At 40.0% G+C, this 23,224-nt stretch overlaps 1 protein-coding gene across 1 annotated transcript in view; it reads right to left on the reverse strand.

Annotated features, from left to right (window-relative positions):
* LOC126251775 (condensin complex subunit 2) overlaps positions 1–23,224 on the reverse strand; it is a 201,659-nt gene that overhangs the window by 68,177 nt on the left and 110,258 nt on the right. Inside the window, exons 6-7 of the mRNA XM_049952398.1 lie at positions 20,913–21,107; positions 16,427–16,633 (exon numbers count right to left, since the gene is read on the reverse strand). Of these exons, the coding sequence (XP_049808355.1) occupies positions 16,427–16,633; positions 20,913–21,107 (402 nt within the window). The remainder of the gene's footprint in view (positions 1–16,426; positions 16,634–20,912; positions 21,108–23,224) is intronic.

Below are 23,224 nucleotides of genomic sequence, written 5' to 3' on the forward strand. Positions count from 1 at the left end.
GTGTTAAAGATGATGAGTGGTTTTGTCTGGTAAGGACGCCGATGGACTAAAGAAGGAAAAGAAGGCTTATGGTTGTTAATTAAATGAAATTTTGCACCATAAAAGAATGTGAATTTTTTAAAGGCATAGACAATAGCAAGAGCTTCTTTTTACCCTGTGAATAATGTTACTGAACTGAGTTGAGTGTTTTCAACACAAAGGCAATAGGCTGTTTGGAACCTTCTGAATGGTGATGGGCCAAGACTGCCTCAACCCTTTACTGGGACACATCCATGGCCAGGACCAGATGCTTGCCGGGTTGAAATGCTGCTTGACTTGATGCAGAGTGAAAACTATCCTTAAGCTGCACTAAAGCATTCTCACAGGCTGCAGACCAAACAAAAGGAGCACTTTTTCAAAGCAACAGATAGAAGGGGTGCACGATAGTAGCCGCACTGGGAATATACTTGTGATAGTATGCCACTTTGCTGAGAAAGGCCAGAAGTTCTTATAGATTAGATGGACAGGGAAAGCTGTAATGATGGGACATGCTATTATATGGGGTGCACGCCCGGTCAGGAAGTATCATGACCCAAATAAACAATAGAAGGCTGGAAAAAGTGAGACTTGGTGAGATTATGTGAGACTTGGTGAGATTACATTTGAGGCTTGCAGCCTGTAGAGCAGTAAACACAGAATGGAGTTTACATAGGTGATCCTCCATGGTAACACCTATCACAACAAAGCCATCAACATAGTTAATGCAGTGATGGGGCAACCATCATAACCAGTGCTAAAAAATCGTCAAAATATAGCAGACACACTAGCAAACCCAAACACTAGTTGTCAATAGTGGTAGAGGCCAAAAGGAATATTAACCACAATCAGCTGTTTTGATTCCTTATCCAACAGAATCTGAAGATCGGCTTCGTCTCCTCCGGGCTAGGCAGGAGATGAGTGTCTAAGACTGCCTGTGAAGTAATAGTGACCTTTAAATCGCCACAAGGCAGGACCTGATCAGATAGCTTCTTTATGATCACTAAGGGCCTAGTCCATTCACTTTAGGAAATTGGTCTAATCACTCTCAATGACATTAAGCAATCCAGCTCCACTTAAACACACTTGCAGAAAGCAACTGACACAACCCCACCTGAAAAAAGTGAGGGCAAACAATGGGTTTGACGGTGATGTGTGCCATGAAATTGTTTGCACAACCTAACCATGGGGACAAACAGATCTGAAAACTCAGAATACAAGGAATCCAATTCATCATAAGGTTCTTGGTCTGGCACTAGATGCATTGCATCTCCAATCGAGAAACCAAAAGTAGCAAAGGCTTCTGAGCCAAACAAATTTCTAGTACTCACATCGTTAGCCACCAGGTAGGCAATGGACTGGACAACTGACTTGCAAACTGGCTGAGAACAGCTTATCAGCTGACACTCGACGCATGCCAATGGTGGGGTCTCTTGCGTGGTGTATGTCTGTGAGTTGAGTAGGGACACGGTGGCCCCTGTGTCAATTTGTAGGATTGTTGGTGTATCCATAACCCACACTTCAATGAAAGGTTTATTCTGTTCTCCAGCTAACAGTGAACACAATGACAAAATAATATGAGTATTTATGTTCACTGATTCCTGCACTGACTTCGGGGAGGGTGGTACAGATTGACATATCACTGCTAAGTGACCTTTCTTTTCTTTACATTTGTGGCAAGGAGTCCACCAACTGAGGCAGGCTGCTCACTCGTGCTGTAGGAGACAAGAGGGGCACCAAGGAAGTGGTGTTTGCTGTTCCCCCTGCTGACTACATTTTTGTCTACATTGACCCATTTGGCTTGTTTGTATTGCAGCTACCTCTTTTCCCTCAGTGCACTAGGCTCCATGTGCTTGGACTGTATTTTGTCACTCCAATCCTCAGATTGGTGGCCTGCTGTGCAAGAGACCTCTAATAACTGTGCAATATTAAAAACGTGTTCTGACATAGTTCCTCAAACTGAAGTGCACATTGATGGACCTCCTTATCTGGGGCCGAACGACTGATTGTGCTTCTAACCCTGGTCTCTGCAGAAAACCCTGGAGTCTTAGCTGTGACAAACTGACACTTATGACTGAGGCCATGAAGTTCGGCCACCCGAGCTCGATACTATTGTTGTGGCTGTTTGCAACACTGGTAGAAATCAACATGCACAGTGACCACATGCGTATGCTTGTGGTGATAGGAGCACAGAAAACTACACACACCATCACACGAAAGCGACACTGATTCTTGCAGAGGAGCTAACTGGCACAGTACGTGATACATTCGAGGGGGTACACAATAAAAAGAGCCTTACAGACCTCTGTGATGACCATCTGGAACACGACAAAATGTTGACAAAACTGCTTCTTGTAAGCATCCCAGTCTTCCACAGTTTCATCATGACAGGAAACGATGACGGGTGAACAACTGACACCTGTGCCTCATCAATAAGTGATTGGTTTCCTTGTTAAAGTTACATAATAGGTGTATCCAACGTGTTGGCAACAACGGAGACCTTTGAAACTCAGTGCATTCCTTAATTATCGTTCTGATGACTTATGTGCACTGCAGTAATTGTCGGTGATAAGGAATATGTTAAAACGAGAATTTAGTGTAACACTGTCACTTCTAGTGCACTCAGTGCAACGCACGACTGGTCATGTAAGTATCTTTTCACAGCTTTGAACATAGTGGTTATTATACTTACAACGTTCCTATGGTCCATGTTCAATATAAATTATCATTTAACTAACGAGGAACTCTAATGGTTCTTGAATGAAGATCTAGATTTTACGAAAGATGTAGACACTATATCAAATGATGATACTGATGAGGAAGTGGAGGTAATTACTCGTACTGACCATGACACTGAAAGTGAGTCAGACGAAAATGAAGACAATAATTGTCAACCAGGCTCAATTAGTGATTGGTTTGTGGGAAGAGACAAAACTTCTAAATGGAGGAAAAGTACTAGCTCTGCCAGAAGCAAAGCGAGAAGGAAATATATTGTAAACATTTTTCCTGGTCCCAAGGCTATTGTCAGGGATGTAACAACTGAGATTTCTGGATTCCTCAAGATAATTAACATGGAAATGATCAATACTAGTGTGCAATATACAAATAAATATATTCAGCTCCAACCAGAATTTTCTGATTATCAGAGACAAAGAGACAAAAAAGAAACAATGAGAAGTGAAATACTGGCACTCATTGGGTTACTTTATCTCTCCGGAATGAAGAAAGCTAACCACATGAGTGTAGAATTGGACGAGCTGTGAAGAGGCACAAGCGATTTCTATTCTTGCTGCATTGTATTCATTTCAACGATAAAAGTGCGAGAGAAGAGAGGAGAAGATCTGATAAGATGGCCGCAGTATGTTTGATTCTGTATGAATTTGTAACCAATTGCAAAAGTACGTACAGCATCAGTGAGTTTGTAACCACTGATGAGAAACTTCAAGCTATTTGTGGTCGTTGTGGATTTGTGGAATATATCCCAAACAAACCTGCCAAATTGCGCATTGTGATGCAAAAACATTTTTTACGAGCAGCCTTGAGGTATATTGTGGAAAGCAGCCCAAAGGACTTTATACAGTCTCCAATTCATCGTCAGAAATAGTTTACAGTCTTGTGAGTCATATAGAGGGCTCCAACAGGAATATAACTATGGACAACTGGTATACAAGTTGCCCCGTTGGCTATGCTGCTATTAGGTAAAAGGCTTATGTGCATTGGGATACTAAGAAAGAATAAACGAGAAATTCCCTTGGAATTCTTGCCTATGAAAAATCGCATACCTGGTTCATCCCTTTTCGGACATAAAAACAATTTGACATTGGTTTTGTAAGTACCAAAGAAGAACAAGACGGTTTCATAATTGTCAACTATGCATGATTCAGGTACTATCGATGAAGATTCTCAAAAGCCAGAGATTATGTGTTAGATTATAGTGCCACTAAGGGTGGCGTTGACACAGTTGACCAGATGTGTGGCACATATTCTGTGGCTCGTATAACAAGAAAAGGTGTCCTTTGGTAATCTTTTTTGCTCTAATGGACATTGCTGGTATCAATGCCCAGATCTTTTTTTACTCAAATGGAAAAAATCGAAAGGTTGAGAAAAGAGTATTTCTGAAGAACATGGCTTGTGACCTCATGAAACTACTACTAACAGAGCCAAATTCAGAGCCTTCCCAAGGACATAGGTAGCGGACAACATCTGAGCACGTTGAGAAGCATTCAGCTAAGAAATGAGGACGCTGTGTTATTTGTGGAAGGGCAAAGAATATTAACGCAACAATCAAGTGTAATTCTTGCAATAGGTTTGTTTGAAGGAAGTATACAAGTGTTAGTTACACCTGTGAAAAGTGTCAAGTTACACCTGCAGACTCAGATGACTAGTGATTTGAATCTTGACATTTCTGAAATTACTAAGTAGTGAACATGGCTTGTCTATAAGCTGTTATAATAGGGTTTCCGTAGCCATTCACTACGCATATATTACCTTTCAACGATGACAACGAAATGTAGGTTTTTGAGGACCATGTGTTTAGATGTATATAAACTTTTCTAAATAAAGAATAATTAACAGCCATGTTAAATAACAAAACATTCTTTCCCACTATAAGTGAGCAACAGTGTATAGACATTTCTTGGCTAGATATGCAACATCATTTCTTAGTATTTTCCACTGTGACCATAATAAATTATTTGTATTAATTGCACAATAAAATTTATTATTTCGATATTATTAATGTCATTTTGAGTGACACTATATCTACCTTTAAAAGAAATAAACTAATTAATATCAACACTGGCGTGAAAGCTTATGAAAATAACTATAGAACTGAGCAGCAAATGTGACATACAAAATGTGCCACACGACTGCTCATGCAATAGAAAAACACGCGCCTGCCAGAGGGTTAAACATTGTAAACGGGTATTTTTATTAAAGTGGGCAATGTTACAGAGATAGCCTAGTAAGTATCATAGACACTGCTAGGCAGTAGGCAGCATAAGGAATATCTTTGGGAAAAGGGATTTTACAGTCAGCAGTGGTAGAAAGAAACATCACTGAGTAATCTAACACATGCAGAGTGCAGAGGTAGTGAGTGAAACGCAGTATTGACAGATATAGTTGCATTTGTGTAAAGAAACACCTTGAGATGTGACTATTATCCATTTCACAAAGATTTACTCCTGCCTGTGAGTTCCTCTGGGGAATTCATCATCACATAACGAACATCAATGCATCACACTTTTCCTAAATTGAGAAAGTGTCTTCTTTCGTTTTACATGTAAATATCCTATTTTAGCTCAAAAAAGGGGTAATACACAGGGAAATGTTAACACGAAAGCATGCTTTCTTAAGCATTATTTGAGAACTGTTAGCTTTGAAGGACCACAGATTTACTTGTGGATTTTTGTTGTTTTCTGGTTCATCATCTTGTCATAATAATGCTGGCTGCTGATTGTTGCAGCTTGCCTTAAGATGAAACATATGGGGAAGACTGTTCTAACCCAAGAACACTGAGATTTATTGCTCAAACAGTACAAGCACATCAAAGACAAGATACAATACATTCAGCAATACAGAAGTGGCTGGTGGAGCCTAGTTCCAACAGGGGGAGCAGCTGGCAGGCTGCATAAATAACTGCTGTCATATTAGCAGCCTGGGTAGCCTCTAGTGGGAAAATCAAGCACAAACTTTAGGTGCTATGAACTATGAAGCGGTACACACGTAACTGGTAGTTACAGCACTCTTCTTCCTTTGTGAAGAAGTGATAACTGTGTTCACATCCATTTCTTCTGTGGTTGATGTAGGTTGTTGAGTCTTGTTACGCACTGCCACTGGTGTGTAGGGTCAGAAATGGTGCGAGCATTGACAGGTGTGATGTCCAACCCCCTGTGAGAGGCCATACGGTAGGACAGGCAATGCTGGACAGCGTCCATTTCTGCATCCAAGTCCAACCACAAAGAAGGAGGTTCCGGTGCTGGCAGCATTGGCTGCAATGGTGGTGGAGGCAGCAGCAGTGGAGGCATCGGTCACGATAGAATGGAAGCTAGGGTCCTGCCATAGCCACCCGGCAGTTGAAGGAGGCACCCACAACAGAGGAGAAAGTTGTGAAAAAAAGGCGTCTGCAGTGGTGATGGGGAAGGGGAGGTCACTGGCCATGATGTAGGAGATGGATGGGTACTCTCGATTACTGCTGGCACCCATTCTGGTTGGTGGCAAAAACTGTAAGCCCAAGCAGCTTTGCAAGGCTGGAAGCACTGCGACACCAGTATTGGTGGATGGCCTGGCATCAGTCAAAGCAGATGTAGCAGAGTCCGGGCCTGATGACCAATCAACAGCTCTGCTGGACTCTTTTTGCCAATAGGTGAACCGATGAATCCTAAGGAACAGGTCAAGAGTTACTTCTGGTGACACACCTGAAATGTATTTTTTCATTTGAGTCTTAAGTGTTTGTACTAGTCATTCAGCTTCCTCGTTTGGTTGAGGGTGGAAAGAAGGAACCGTTACAGGGGAAACAGCACTTTTTTATGAATATCTTCAAATTCCTGTGATATGAACTGGGGGAGATTGTCTGTAACTAGTATATACAGAAGACCTCCCACTGCAAAAATTTTTGACAAAGTGGAAATTGTTGCTGCCACAGAAGTAGACAGACAACACACCACACTGTAAGCTGCTTGCAACAATTCACACTATTTCCCCATTGATGCCTGGCCAAAGAACATGTATCTGTGCTAACACTTTTGTAGGTGACACATCTCTATGGACCACATGTAATAAATACATAATCTCACACCTAATGGTGGACGGGACTACAACTCTGGGAGCAGTGTTCTCTATAGCTAAAAGTAGCACTCCGTCCCAAACGGAAAAATGATTTTGTAATGAAAAATAATTTCTCAAAACATCAGAAGCACAACCCAGGAGTTTGTCCAGCCAACCATGTTGCACAAAAGAAACAACTTCACTTAAAACAGGTTCTGCAGCTACCATGGCTGCAATTTTAGGGGTAGTTATAGGGAAGCCATCAACATTTTGAGCTTTCACATCCAAAGTCATTCCTCTTTATCAAACTCTGAATCTGAACCAATTGGCAAATGCAATAAGGCATAAGCATAGGCATGTTAAACCACAGGTCGAAAATGTATCTCGTAACTGTATCGCCACACGAAACGAATTCACCACTGAAAGTTACATGTTCTTTTGTTCAGCAAGGATGCCAAAGGGTTAAAAAGAGACACCAGTGGTTTGGTCTGTGATGAGATAAAACTTGGCCTGGTATTTTAAAAAAAAAAAAAAAAAAAAAAAAAAAAAAAAAAAAAAAAAATTTAGAGCATACACAATCGCCAAAGTCTCTTTCTCTATCTGAGAATAGCTGTTGCACTGAATTTAATGATTTAGAGGCATGTGCAACAGGGCGTTCAGATCCGTCCACATACTTATGAGCCAGGACGGGCCCAAGGACAAACTGGGATGTATCTTTCAGCAACACAAGGTACTGACTCAGGTGAAGAATGACAAACAAGGAGTCGACTGCAGCTTAGATTTCAACAACTTGAATGCTAGTCGCAAGCCAGCAAGCAAGGAACATCTTTATGTAATAATGCATGGAGTGGTTGTGCCTCAGTAGCAGTGTCTGGTATGAATTTGTGGTAGTACGCAATTTTGTACTCAGCCCTTGTGAGGAAAATTGAGGGACTACTTGACTGAAAAGGTGCAGCCCCCATCATGAAAACTGACAATAGTTGGGAGAGTAGTATGCTGATCACAAATCCCTCTGTATCTGCATCCAGTGACGCCTATAGGCTAAAGACAACATGGAACTTGATCAATACCATTTAGGGTCTTCCGACACCTGTTCAGCTGAAGTTTAAAAAAATAAATTAAAAGGAATTTTGCCTAAAAATGCCTGTAATTCTTAGACGGATGTGGGTTCTGGCAACGCGACAATGACAGCAATGTGCTGGCGCAATGGTTTAATGCCACCATGCAACACTTCAAAACTGAAATAAATAATGGGTGGATGAAAAAACTGTCTTGCCAAAGATGCACTTTAATCCTGCAGACTGTAAAACAGAAGACAGAGCAAGAAGCTTCTGCAAATGATCCTCTGTAGAGGCACCAGACACTAAAATGTGATCTAAGATGTTGATGCAGCCTGGAACTGAAGTAATAAGTTTCTCTAAGAGGCATTGAAAAATGAATGGTGCACTTACCACACCAAAAGGCAAACACTGGTATTGACACAGCCCAAATGGGGTATTGATAACTAAAAGGCGTTTAGATTCCTCGTAGAGCGGCAGCTGTAAACATGCCTCTGCAAATTCAAATAATAGCCCACTGATAATTTTGCTAATAGCTTGTCAGGGTGCGGCAAAGGATCCCATAAAGGCGTAACTCACATGTAGGTTTTTTTACTATTGCCAATTGTGTCGACCATTCACTGGAAGAAATAGGTTGAATAACATCATGGGACTGAACACAATCTAATTCTGTTTTTACTTTATCCTGTAAAGGTATTGGTACTAGGTGGACCCAGGAAAAATGGGGCCGAGCAGACTGTTTCATTGTAACATGAGCCTGAAATTCTGTTGCACAGCCCAGTCCTGGAGAAAATATACAGGAAAATTTGGCACAGAGAGCATCTAACTGTTGATACAGAACTAGATCAGAAACCAAGTGAACTTCATCATCGATGGAGAATCCAAATAGATTAAAAGTGTCAAAACCAAACAGATTTTCAGAGTAAGCATTGTCCACAACTAGGATGTTAATGAATGAACCACAGCTTTTTAAGTCACAGGTGCAAGAATGTCCAAGAATGGGAATCTGTTGTTCGCTGTAACTCACCACCCTCTATGACACTGGAGTCAGAAGGAAGAACCCAAATCCAAATAAGCCTGAGAATTTGTCAATGTTGCTGCTGCACCACTATTCACTTGCATTCTCAATGGTTTGTTAAACAAGTTCACCTCAGTGTATAACTTGCTGTGAGACACCGTCACTGCTGACACACACCGAGCGAGGTGGCGCAGTGGTAAGACACTGGACTCGCATTCGGGAGGACGACGGTTCAATCCCGCATCCGGCCATCCTGATTTAGGTTTTCCGTGATTTCCCTAAATCACTCCAGGCAAATGCCGGGATGGTTCCTCTGAAAGGGCACGGCCGACTTCCTTCCCTAATCCGATGAGACCGATGACCACGCTGTCTGGTCTCCTTCCCCAAAACCAACCAACCAACCACTGCTGACACACTGTTCACATCCATGTTCATTGCAACCTCACTCAGTATTGGAAAGGAGTTACATACAGAAGCAGTGTGTACTTTATTATGGAACCTATTCTACATTCCCAAGTGCTTTGGACATGTGGTCTGCTCACGTTGAATGAATCAGTATGGGCATGAAGGCAGCAGAGCAGGAGACCGTCTTGTGAAGTACTTCTGAACACATTCTCCCAAAACGGTCTTGAGCATCTAGTTCGGCAGCCAATGTTCAATGGAAATAACTTCAACCTTGTAGCCTCAAACAGGCCAACCCTTATCGCCTGCGTCAGTACAGAGATGGGTATTTGTGATCATGATATCATAGCAGTTATGGTTAAGACAGTTAATATATCAGTCAACAAGGCTAGAAGAGTATATCTGCTGGAAAGAGTAGATAAGCAGTTGTTAACAATGAACTGACATCTTTTAGTTCTGGTATGATGGGCATAGAGAAATTATGGGCAAAGTTTAAACAGACTGTAAATCTCGCTCTGAAGAATTATGTGCCTAGTAAGTGGATTAAGGGCAGAAAAGACCCACATGGTTTAACAATGAAATTTCGAAAATGTTGAGGAAGCAAGGGCTGTTGAACTCTCGGTTCAAAAGAGAACGTGCAAATGAAGACAGCCAACGGTTAGTGGAGATATGTGCTTCTGTGAAAAGATCTATGCACGAAACATACGGAAACTACCACCTACATACCTTGACCAGCAACCTGAGAAAATTTTGGCCCTATGTAAAATTGTTACGGGGGTCTAAGGATTCCATACAGTAACTCATTGACCATCCGGTATGGCACTTTACGGCATCAAAATGAAAGCCAAAGTACTGAATTTTGCGTTTAAGAAATTATTCACACGGGAGACTCGCATAAACATACCATCATTTGACCACTGCACAGAGTCCTGTATGGATGACATAGTGATAAGCATCCCTGGAACAGAGAAACAACTGAGAAAGCTGAAATCAAATAAGTTGCCACGTCTAGCTGAAATTCTAGTTCAATTTTGCAAAGAGTACTGTAGCGACCACAATATGCAATGCAGTGCAGTTTGGTTCACCCGTGTGTCACACCACAAGTATTTTATTTTGGGTGGATAAATTAATTCCGCGCTGGTTGCCAGGAGTGCTGTGTTGTGTCCGTTATTCCGTGACATTTATTCTTAGTATATAGTTTTTCCATGTTCTTGTTTTCTCCTTGTTAATTCTTAAGTACCATTTTTATACTTAGTTACTGAGACACCAGTCAAGAAGTCACTTATTCATTTTCGTGCGAGTCTTGCCTTGATGTACACTGTGTCTAAAAGACATCCTGTATGAATTGCCAAATGAACGATTAAAGATTTTGTCATCTCAGCATTGGAGATATCATTCTACATTATTTATCGCAAACTAGAAGGCTAACTGGTCGGATGGGATGGGCCAAAACCTAAGCCCTATGGCCAAACTGATGACCCCGACATGATTTATCTCCTGCCTGACGCACAAAATAAAGTGATACTGTAAGGTGACGGAAAATCCGACCATGACCAACCTTGCTGTGTCCAGACATGCCATTAGACTACCACCCTTTTTGCCTCACAATCCAGCACTATGGTTTGTGCAAGTTGAAGCTAGTTTTTTTACTCTGGAATAACCGCTGATGCTACCAAGTTTGCACTGGTCGTGAGCCAGCTCGATCACCAGTACGCGGCCAAAGCGCAATATGTGATTATCGCACCACAAGACAGTAATGCCCATGAGTGGCTCAAGGCAGAACTTATCCGCATAGTATCAGCTTCACAAGAAGAACACCTCTGCGAAATTCTGACACAGGAGGACATCGGAGATCATAAACATTCGCAGTACTTGCGTCTTCTACGAAGTGAAGCCTGCTGAGAACCATCTGGAGCAGTCAGTTGCCGCCTGTCATCAAAGCAATAATAGCGTTGCAGTTGGAAATGCTTTTAGACACGGTGGCAGAGCTAGCAGACAAGGTACAGGATGCTATCTCACTTGCACCTATTACTGTAGCAACTGTGCAATGCGTGAACACATCAGCCACAGTTTTGCGCGCTGACTATGATGCTCCGACGGCAAAGGTTGATATGTTGACGCAACAGATTAGCCAACTGATGTCTCAGTGTAACACCAACAGTGATTGTGGCCAACCGAGATACTGGAAGCACTCATGCAGCAGATCATCAACTGACTCATCTGCGCCTGTGACTGAAACACAGCAGAGGATATGCTGGTATCACAGAAAATTTGGTGATCCAAGCTCGTTGCTGTACCAAACCCTGCACTTACTCAAATGCTAGCAGCGATCAGGTGTAGACACTTGATCCAATTGCCAGTCTACGTCACAGTGTCTGTTTGTGAGTGACCGGCGCACTGGCTCTGATCTGTGTATTTTCTTGCGAACAATCTTACACTGGTGTAGGCTGCATACATCTTTCTGTCTAGCTGCTGCAAACAATTCTTCTATTGCGATGTGTGGTACACGTTGTTTTGAACTAGATTTAGGCCTACACCGAGCATTTGCATGGGATTTCACAATCACAGATGTCGCCAAGCCGATAATAGGAGTGGACTTCCTGGCACATTGCAACCTTCTGCCTGACATTGCCAACACACGCCTGGTTGACCAAACCACTGGACTAATGGCTGCAGGATTCCAGTGCCACACAACTGTCAAGCTGATTGAAGCAGTAGACAGCGAGAACACTGCTTCACTTTGGGATTTTCCGGTGCTGACAAGGAAGTGAAGCATAGCACAGTGCACTATATAAAGACCAACGAGGGGCCACCATTATCCTGTAAACCTTGATGGTTAGTCCCAGGTCAGTTAGCTATTGCCAAGGTCAAGTCTGATAGTAAGATTTGAGAGGGTATCATGCGACCGCCCAGTAGCCCTTGGTCATTGCCGCTACATTTCGTGCCTAAGAAGTGCGGTGCGTGGCATCCGTGCAGGGACTATAGAGCACTTAATGTCCGTACAGTGACTGATTGTTACTCAGTTCCATTGCTCTACGATTATAACGAAGCATTGAGCAATGCCTGCCTGTACAGTGTGTTGGACTGCGCCAAGGTGTACATGCAGATACCTGTCGCCAAAGAAGATACCCCAAAGACTGCCATAATTATGCCATTCGGCCTGTTTGCAAGTAAATTCATGACTTTCAGCCTCAGAAACGCTGCTCAGACGTGGCAGAGATTTATCAACAAAGTGTTGCAAGGTCTGCCATTCTGTTTTGCCTACCTTGACAACATATTAGTACTTTCAGTCTTGCTAGAAGAACATTGCCAGCATATCATACAAGTTTTTAAACGAGCAGACAAATACGCCATGCACCATATGCTAGCTTGTGGAGTATATACGTAGACACTGATATAGATGTAAAGACACTGCTGAGTTAATTTTACGGGCAGATTCATATGGTGACCAAAACCAAAACATCAAAATAACTTTAATGTTGAAGCTATTATGGAAAATCATCCATCCCTTATTTCAGTTTCTCTAAGGTTCCTGACTCCTGGGTACACATTTCTGCCAAATGATGCCGATTTCAGTGATGATGAACAAACTTTGACAATTCAGCAAGGCATGTACCCACTGAGTGATTATCTAAATGTTTTGAAAACTTGTAGGAAAATAAATCCTCTTGTTTTAACTTTAATTGAGGCCAGCAATTATGGTGGAATTCCTAGATGGAGAACTGCATTGTGAACCGTAAGTTTGACACTAAAGGAAACATGATTAACTGGATGTAAATATGCAAAATAGTGTTGAATAAAAAAGGCCTATTAACACACACATACTCATTCAAACACAACACACACAGATGATCACGATCTCTGGCTGCTGAGGCCAGACTGCGAGCAGTTGTTGTCTAATTCCAATGAAGGCCTTTTCGGCTGAAAGCTAATGTGTTTGACAATCTTTCTGTCATGTCCATCTGCGACGCAGCATCTCTGCTATACGTTGAGTAGTAATCTGACCTTTTCATAATACTGTCACTATTCCATTCTGGATTTTCCATTGCTTGAAGACCCACTAAACCTGTATACAAAAGAATACCATAATGATCATGCCTACATTACTGTGGATCTATAGAAGAAACAGCGATGATGACCTTCTAACCCTTATGCACTCTTTGAACCACTGTGTCCTCAAGGGAGAGCCATATCTAGACCTAAACTTCAAGATCTGAAATCTATGTTGCACTTGATATACAGTAATGCCAAGCACTTATCAGTCTCTTATCACAGATGGTTATGTCTTCGATGACATTGAAGAAGATGCATAATTATGGTAAAAAGGCTGCATAATGTTCAAAACCGAACATAGGGTTGAATAATTGTTTCATACTACCTTTCTTCATATTCTATTTGCTTTAGTATGAAATAAATAAATAAATACTGCCAAAAATGTATTACTTTATAAATGTGCTTGTTATAACCAATTAGCAACATCATGAAAATATCCATAGTTTAGTGGGTGGTTTATTGTTGCTGAACCCACAATACTAGTTTCCTAATTAAGTGATAATGGTCCAAGTGACATATGTACCAAGTATATATGCATATAATATTTTTGAACACTAACAGTACACATAATTGTGTAAATTTCCACCAGTTTTGGAAATGATAGCTGTTACACAGATCTTACAGTGAGAAGTTTATAAATGGATCAATATCTCAGTTTCTGATTTTGGAACTTGGGTCCCTATTGGTAATTGCAGCCCAATAATTAAAACAAATTTACAGCAATCTTTGAAAATTTTTTGGGAATGAATGATAAGCCACATGACTCTCCAGTACCCCATAAATGCAAGTTGCCATTGCCAAAAGAATATACAAGTAGTGCACTTTTTGCTTGTAGAGATATAACAGTGATGTTGTTCTGTGTCCAATTTTTGTTTGATGGAGCACATGTTTTTTCATGATGGAGGTGAAATAAGCAAGAATACAACTATGTTCTTTGCATTGTACAAACTTTGTATGTTTTTCATCTGAAGTACAGACTGTAGTATTAACATTTAGCAGACCTCTTCCTCTAATGGAGCACATTTGCAATTGGTTACACTGTATCGATTAATTTTCATTTTATTGCCTCCACAGTCTCACAAAACACGACTTCGTTAGAAGTCATTTGACCTCAACAACGATCATTTTGCACAATGAATGCTACTTTACAACAGCATGATCGTGCACTCAACTTCTGTACTAAGTCATGACTAGGCTCACTCCAGAACATTCAGCAAGAGAGAATGAGTCGGCGAGTTGGAAGCGATCGCAGTGCTACCGTTTCAGACTTCTTGTACTAGCAGAACTACAGTAGAAAAGAAGGAAGCCAGAACTGCACTGGAAAGACAGTGGTGCCTTGATTTCTAGTGTATGCTACCCTCAACATTAGAACTGTATTCATTCTGTCGCTGATCTCTAATGGGTGCATCTCATCCTGGAGCCTGAGTGACTTGTGCTTTTTTTTAACCTGCCCAAATCTATCCCTCTCCCACCCCCCAAAAAGAAACTATTATTTCTGAAAGTTAGGAATAGTGTTATGTATTTTATATGCGCTTCTTAGGAGTACTGGTATTTCACTTCCTGAATGTAAATACTGGCCAGTAATATTATAGGTTTCTTAAGTGGCTTTTCTTTTCAATGTAGTGCATTTGCACGAATATATGGTGCACACTTTTTCCTAAATTTTGAATGGAAAAATTACAGCACAGCCTCTAACTGAGATTCCCCCCCACCCTCAAGTGATAAACTGTCAATTTCAAAATGGCATTTAAACATATCTTGTGGGCTGAAATTAATACCATTACAAGTTTCTGCAGTTACTTTTGTAAACCATCAAAGACTTAAGAAGAAAACAGCGCACAAACTTACACTTTGTTCACAAATACAGTAGCTGTTTTTGAAAAAAGAACCTACTGCACTGCTGTTTTCCCAGCACCTTATGTAAGTATTTGTACACTATGTTCCCCAACATTATTTACTGTAGTGCTGTTTGGCATATCAAAATAGACTGTCATTTGGCCTACATTACCTATTTGATAAGGTAAATAACAATTTTGTGCTGAAGCTGGATAACGATACACTGGAAAGATATAAAATTGTTTTTGTAAGCTTGAGATGGTTTTTGCACAATTCTAGTTCTGCAATTAGATTGTCTTGTTGCATAAATCATCAAACCCACCCATACAAAACTTTAAATTCCATGTTCTTTCACATGCTATTTTGCACTTCAGTTTCAATCATTTTAGTTGTGGTCAAATATCCACATTCCCTCTTATGAACTAGAAATTCAAACATGTCTTTTTTACCTGTCTGGATATGTGCTCATTTGCCCTCCACTGTTCAGACTGCTGTATATAAGAGTTTCTCTTCACTTGCACACCGCTAACAAATGTTTTTTTCATCTATATGAAATGTACATCCTGTTTCCAACTTTTGGTGTTCCTTTGCATAATGCATACTGATAACTTGAAGTTGCTCAATTGTTATGTAGGGGTGTCAAGATAATTTAGTGCCTGCATTATGTATGTAATGGTAGTAACACCACAGTCTACCATGGCAGCACTTCGTAATTGGAGGCAAATTTAGTAGTGAGGACTACATTTGAGATTTACTTTTCCGTATAACCTTGGGTCAAAAGTTTAGATTCTACTGCCTCTGTGACAAGGAGTTAGGGGGAGCAGTTCCTGATAAAGAAAAGGGTGAACTTTAATGAAGACTGACTTGTACTATACCAAAGTACTGCTCTTAAACATTCACCAAAATTTATTTTCATAATCTTTCTAATATAAGGCAAATGAAACCTTCATGATGCATTATTCACTTATTACAAAATTTAGAATGCCTAAACAAGCAAGGTAAAATTAGAAATACAGTGTCACATACTGAAAACAATGCACAGACAACTTGCAAACATGCACAAAATGTGTTATTAGAGGAGAGAAAGGAATACCAAAAAATACGCAATCTATCTTCATCTTAAACAGGAACTTAATGTGAATAAACTCAGGATATTAAATATTCCAATGCAATATAAAATGTAGTGTTCACCATCAACAAAATGGAAGTTAAAAAAAATCAATGCAAAATAAATATTTTATTCATTTTAAACTAGTCACATAATGACAAAAAACAGTACCTTGCTTCCTTGGCAGCTTCCAGTGTGATGGTCCAGCCCACAGCTGTAACTGCTCCATATTAAAATAAGAATATTCCAAAGGCTTTGCTGACAAATGCTTTGTTATATCAATAATCCTATCACGTGGTCTCTCCGATATACAAGCTGCTACACCAACAGCTGACTGGCAGTCATCCTCTGCCTCACCATCATCATCAGAACAGAATCCTATGATAAAACAAATGTTCAATTACGTTAGTTAGTTTGTTACTTATTCCAAAAACAAGGTCTAAAATTAATATTATGGTGTGGAATGTGTTTATTAACTTTTTCCATTATCATATGCCCATTAAAGGTCTGCAGTTGTAAATCAATGCTTCTGACACATAAAACACTTGTTGTTGTTGTTACTTACATAATAACTATGACTGGTAGTATCACATTAAGAAATAAGAGAAACATGTCACTTGTGCAATCTAAAACCTGGTTGTATACAGCTATTCCCCTAGCTACTTCCTTCTGTAAGAAAGATCAGTAGTATGAAGGAGTTGTCAAATCAAGCTCAAGCAAACTTCATCCCATTTTAAACATGTTCATAATAATATTTCATTTCCCTGACTGTAACACCAGTAGTCTCATTACTGTGTTGTTTGTTTATTCCTTTTAAACTCACTGCAAATATTAATTTCTAAATGTCACTTACTCTCAAACTAGCAAGAATAGTTAATAATAAAATTCACAACATAACATATGTTCTGTGAGACAACTGTTGTTCCATCATAATATTTCTTACTCAGAATGGGAGAACATAAAGTATGGAATACAACAAGGTTCTGCGCCGTGTCAGCTCCTGTTCTTCCTACCTATTTAAATTATCTTCAATGGCTTAAAAACAGTTTCTACATCACAAATTACTGTGATAACACAAACAAAGTAATTACAGAATGAAAGTCCGTCCTAATACACAATCCAGATGACAACTCAACAGTCCTACAACTGCTTCACAGCAAACACTAAATTTTGATTTCAAAAAGACTAATATTGTGAGGTTTAAAGCAAGCAAAAATGTTTGGCTAGTAACAGAAATAGACACTGATGCTCAAGAATTAATGACACAACACGAGTAAAATTCCTTGGTATCTAGCTAGGTAACAGGCTAGAGTGAAGGAAAGTCACAAGATAATACAATTAAGAAACTCAGTTTTGTGCATTTTGCACATTATGTTTGTTTGAAGAGATGGGTTTGGCCCATCTCCTGGAAGATGGCCGAAGCTCCACCACATGCAGAAGCGACAACTTCGGATCCCAACACATCATGTCGGTAGGCCACATGATAAGCAAATGTGAGCTATAAGAAGTGCTAAGAGACGGAGGGAGGACTGCAGCTGGCATGGAACTAATGACCATGTCAACAGAACACTGCTTTGGGCCTCAAATTGCTGTCTACTGTTAATGATAACAGGATTATGGATTGGATTTGTTGGTGTTGTTTATGAACTTGGTGAGTAATCATGGACTTCAGGAAAATATTTTGGACAGAACCAAGTGCTGGATCAAGACAGCCAACTTGGACTTTATATTCCGCATGACTTATGTAGTGCATATTTCTTTCCCCCAGTACAACAAATGCTGCACACTGTTGTATATAGCCAATAAACCTAAATTTTATCAGTGGCAATAAGGCAACAATATCACCTCATTCTAGAACACATCACTAAAATTTGGTGCAACAGTGGGTGCAGAAGCGTAATGATGGATCCAAATTTTTTGGAAATGTGGCAGCAGTAAATAGTGTGCCAACAGCAATACCAAGTGCAACTACAGCATGAACAACAGTTCTTAAAATAGTTAATGCAGCACAAGGACAAACTGCCACTTCAAATACCACATATTTAGTAGGAGGTGAAAGGATAACAACAGCTTTCCTCAGTTGCTGCTTCATATCAAAGATCAGAGAATGTAAGGTGGTCATTATTGCTTTACAGTGCTTTTGCATTCTATCTACTAACCTAAAATGTCATCACTGCTTTGAAAATTGCAGCTACTATCCAGAACTTTAAAGTCTTGGAAGTTCTGAAATTGTTACCACTGTGTCATCATTTTAGGAGCAAAAATGCCATGCTGTTGCTGTTCGTTAACAATTTTTCATTGTTGCACACATAAAAAACAATCTTATGCTGCTTTGGAAAGCTTAACATACTTTGTTTTTCTGCTGTTTCTGAGCTTTGTTAAACATCTTTGTTTACAAGCATTTCAGATAGACAATCCCATTCTTGAGGAAATACTCAGTTTGCTACATATACATTTGGCTCATTGTGACACTGCTGTTGATGGACTTGGTGAGTGAGTATTGACTTGACTTTCACCTACTGAAAAAAAAAAAAAAAGTGAAACTTCATGGCAGTCCAGCTGATTCTGGGACTTTGTATTCCACACTACTTGTGAAGTGTAGTAAAAATATTGTAAAAAGTATGTCACTGAACTTCTTGTCAGTAACTCTTCAAAGGATTCTTTCACTCTTTTCTGAGGATGCTGATATTTGATGCTAATAGTACACAGCAACTTCAGCTTGACTGTTACTTAGAATCACAAGACAAGCCACAAAAATAATATGTTTGAGTAACTACTTATCTACATTCAACGAGTGAAAGTTACTTTTAGCTGCATGATTAGCAGAAATGTTCACTGTAAGCAGAACCTCATTCATGTGACATGTAGATAACTGATGTTGTAAAATAAATATCAATGTGGTCCTGTACATGTTTTGCTAACAGTAGGGCATAAACAACAGCTATCTCATTTAACATATGACACAGGGCCTTTTTTCAGAGTAGAACCCTGCTGCTAATTTTGTTATGTCAAAATGTTTTAGTACACATAGTTCATGCCAGTTTAACTACATGTAATTGCCAATGCTATTTCTGGAAGCAGATCATCTTTGTTAATCATTGTTGACTTTGTTCACATGCCTGAAGATTCACTTCCATTATAGGATCTATGGAAAATGGTGAAGACATAAATAAACGCTGTAGGATCTTGTTTAAAGTAAGACAGCAGAGTTGTGAGGGGAGTGCGGGGAGAGGAGGAAGCAAGCATTGGCTGGCGAGGGGAGACAAGCCGTTGGGGGGACAAGGCACGCCTTCCAGTTGCAGTGCTGGCACTACAAATTGCGCGTCATGCTTAACGAAAGCAGACGAAAGGCTTGGAAGTAAAACTCGCTTTAAATGTTGTTCGAAAACGAAACTGAAATCGTCATGTACATTAAAATCTATATATATAAAAAATGAATGTATGTATGTTTGTCTACTATGCTCTCACAAACCATTCATCCGATTGCAATGCAACTTTGGTGAGTTGTTCTCCGAACGCCCAAAAGAGTAATGAACAATGACTGAACAGTTAAGTTACTGTAACACGTGTAGCGCAATTGATTGGATTGCCGGCATGGTAGCTCAGCGTGTTCGGTCAGAGGGTTAGCTGCCCTCTGCAATAAAAAAAACCTGCGTTAATCGATCTATAATGAACTTAAACGGATGTCTTACGACGTCCGCCCCGAGCATATGGAACGAACAGAAGCGAACAAAATGAGATTAAAAAAAATTACATAAAGGCATATCATGCAGCGGACCCGAGTTCAATTCCCACCGCCTGTAATTTTTATTTCATTCCCCGCAATGTTAAACTATTAATTACAAAATTTAAATATACTTAAACAGCTCATATAGTATAATGTAACTGTCAATCTCTATATATAAAAATGAATGTATGTATGTCTGCCCTCTGTGCGTTCCCAAACCATCCGATTGCGATGAAATTTTGGTGATTTGTTCTCCGTACGCCCACGAAAGTTCCTAGCTAATCGCAACATATTTCGCATACAGTATCCACATATATCAGTAAATGCGCCGGCAAATTTATGTCTCTTTACGACATGTAATTCTGGAGATATGACGTGGTAAACATCGAGATGCGTGAAAAAGTGCCGCGTCAGGCATGACGTTTTGTTCTATTATTTCTTCACTACTAACACTATTCGCAACACGTTTTGCAAGAGTGTTAAAAAAGTATATAAAACCACGGGGGTTGTTGGCGACTCCGAAGATGGGCCAGCAACTGCCTCTTCACTCATTTTGATAATGTTTAGCACAACTGCACAATAAAAACACGCAGAAGAGTACAGCGCAAAACAATAACAAAGCAGACGACAATGGCTACCTTGTACAGCACAGTCAGCTACGTAATGTTGGCAGCAGTTGAAACTGCGTGCCTACCGAAGCCTCCTGACGTTTACCGACTTCTACCGATTCAGGACTTGGGATAGGTCTGCCACCTAAAAGTTTACACACTGTAGTTCATACTCATGTGCCACACAGTCTTTAGCATGCATATTTTGTTGTTCCACATTTTGGAATATACTTTTGGAAAACAGGAACAGTAACAGATAATCTTAATATTATTCTGCTAATAATCTATAATCTTCTAGCAATTTTCTGTATACTCATCATACCATTACACTCAGCTTCTGCTTCTCCATTTATTTTGTTATGTGTTATTTCAGTCTGCACCTTTTCACTAAACCGAGAAGCTGCAGAACATGGAATCAGTCCCATGTAGCTAATTTTTCCTTTGTCTGCAATATCATGTCCTTCTGCAAAATCAGCAGGTTCACAGCTGTAGGAGCCGATGTGCATTTCTTTAAGACCTGCAAAGGTAATATCATGTCAATTATGGAGCTGTCATCTTTCTATATTAGATTCACGAAAGTTACTTCCTAGTTTCACATTAAGATAAATACTCAGAAACTCACCTTTTTAAAAATGTTTTTTAATTTCTATAAATTTCACAAAACTTAAAAGAAATGTGTTCCGTTTGTGTGTCATTACATATAATTTAATTTCATAATGGCAATAACATTATTTACGATGTACAAGTCAGGGAGAAACATAAACTGATTGCTTAGTGTGTGTGTGTGTGTGTGTGTGTGTGTGTGTGTGTGTGTGTGTGTGTGTGTGTGTGTGTGAATTTTATTCCAATCTGTCTTTATTTGCAACAGGGAGCTGTAACTTCTCTCTCTTCTAAGAAGACTAAAAGTTGAAGTCAAAATGTATGGTGTGTGGAAGTATGAATATTCACATTAAGTGTATAATTTCAGAGGCTCAAATAAAGTAACATTAGGCATAGTTCTATTAAATTAGACAACATCGGCTCTTAGCAATAACAAATAATGCCACATCCATAATTCAGATATATGTATATGGGCTTAAATGAATTTTGGTGACTGTTTCTAACTTAATTCTGCAGCTGAAAGAATCACTTTTTGTGGAGGAAGAAAGGAAAGCAATGCTACTGATTTTAATTTTACTACCTGTTTCTAACTTAATTCTGCAGCTGAAAGAATCACTTTTTGTGGAGGAAGAAAGGAAAGCAATGCTACTGATTTTAATTTTACTACCAATAAACATCCATAGGTAATAGGATTTAAGAATGTAAAAAAACTAAGCATGCATTTTGTTTAAGTTACAAACAACATACAGGGTGGTCCATCGATAGTGACCGGGCCAAATATATCACGAAATAAGCATCAAATGAAAAAATTACAAAGAACGGAACTCATCTAGCTTGAAGGGGGAAACCAGATGACGCTATGGTTGGCCCACTAGATGGCGCTGCCATAGGTCAAACGGATATCAACTGCGTTTTTTTTAAAATAAGAACCTCCATTTTTTATTACATATTCGTGTAGTATGTAAAGAAATATGAATGTTTTAGCTGGAGCACTTTTTTTGCTTTGTGATAGATGGCGCTGTAATAGTCACAAACGTATAAGTATGTGGTATCACATAACATTCTGACAGTGTGGACGGTATTTGCTTTGTGATACATTACCAGTGTTAAAATGGACTGTTTACCAATTCCGGAAAAGGTCGATATCGTGTTGATGTATGGCTATTGTGATCAAAATGCCCAACCGGCATGTGCTATGTATGCTGCTCGGTATCCTGGATATCATCATCCAAGTGTCCAGACCGTTCGCCAGATAGTTACGTTATTTAAGGAAACAGGAAGTGTTCAGCCACATGTGAAATGTCAACCACGACCTGCAACAAATGATGATGCCCAAGTAGGTGTATTAGCTGCTGTCATGGCTAATCCGCACATCAGTAGCAGACAAATTGCGCAAGATTCGGAAATCTCAAATACGTCGGTGTTGAGAATGCTACATCAACATCGACTGCACCCGTACCATATTTCTATGCACCAGGAATTTCATGGCAATGACTGAACGTCGTGTACAGTTCTGCCACTGGACACAAGCGAAATTACGGAACGATGACAGATTTTTTGCACGCGTTCTATTTAGCAACAAAGCGTCATTCACCAACAGCGGTAACGTAAACTGGCATAATATACACTATTGGGCAACGGAAAATCCACAATGGCTGCGACAAGTGGAACATCAGCGACCTTGGCGAGTGAATGTATGGTGCGGCATTATGGGAGGAAGGATAATTGGCCCCCATTTTATCTAGGGCAATCTAAATGGTGTAATGTACACTGATTTCCTACGTAATGTTCTACCAATGTTACTACAAGATGTTTCACTGCATGACAGAATGGTGATGTACTTCCAACGTGATGGATGTCCGGTAGATAGTTCACGTGGGGTTGAAGCGGTATTGAATAGAATATTTCATAACAGGTAGATTGGTTGTCGAAGCACCATACCATGGCCTGCACATTCACCGCATCTGACGTCCCCGGATTTCTTTCTCTGGGGAAAGTTGAAGGATATTTGCTATCGTGGTCCACCGACAATGC

Source organism: Schistocerca nitens, chromosome 4, assembly GCF_023898315.1.
Source record: "Schistocerca nitens isolate TAMUIC-IGC-003100 chromosome 4, iqSchNite1.1, whole genome shotgun sequence".
Classification (NCBI taxonomy): Eukaryota; Metazoa; Arthropoda; class Insecta; order Orthoptera; family Acrididae; genus Schistocerca; species Schistocerca nitens.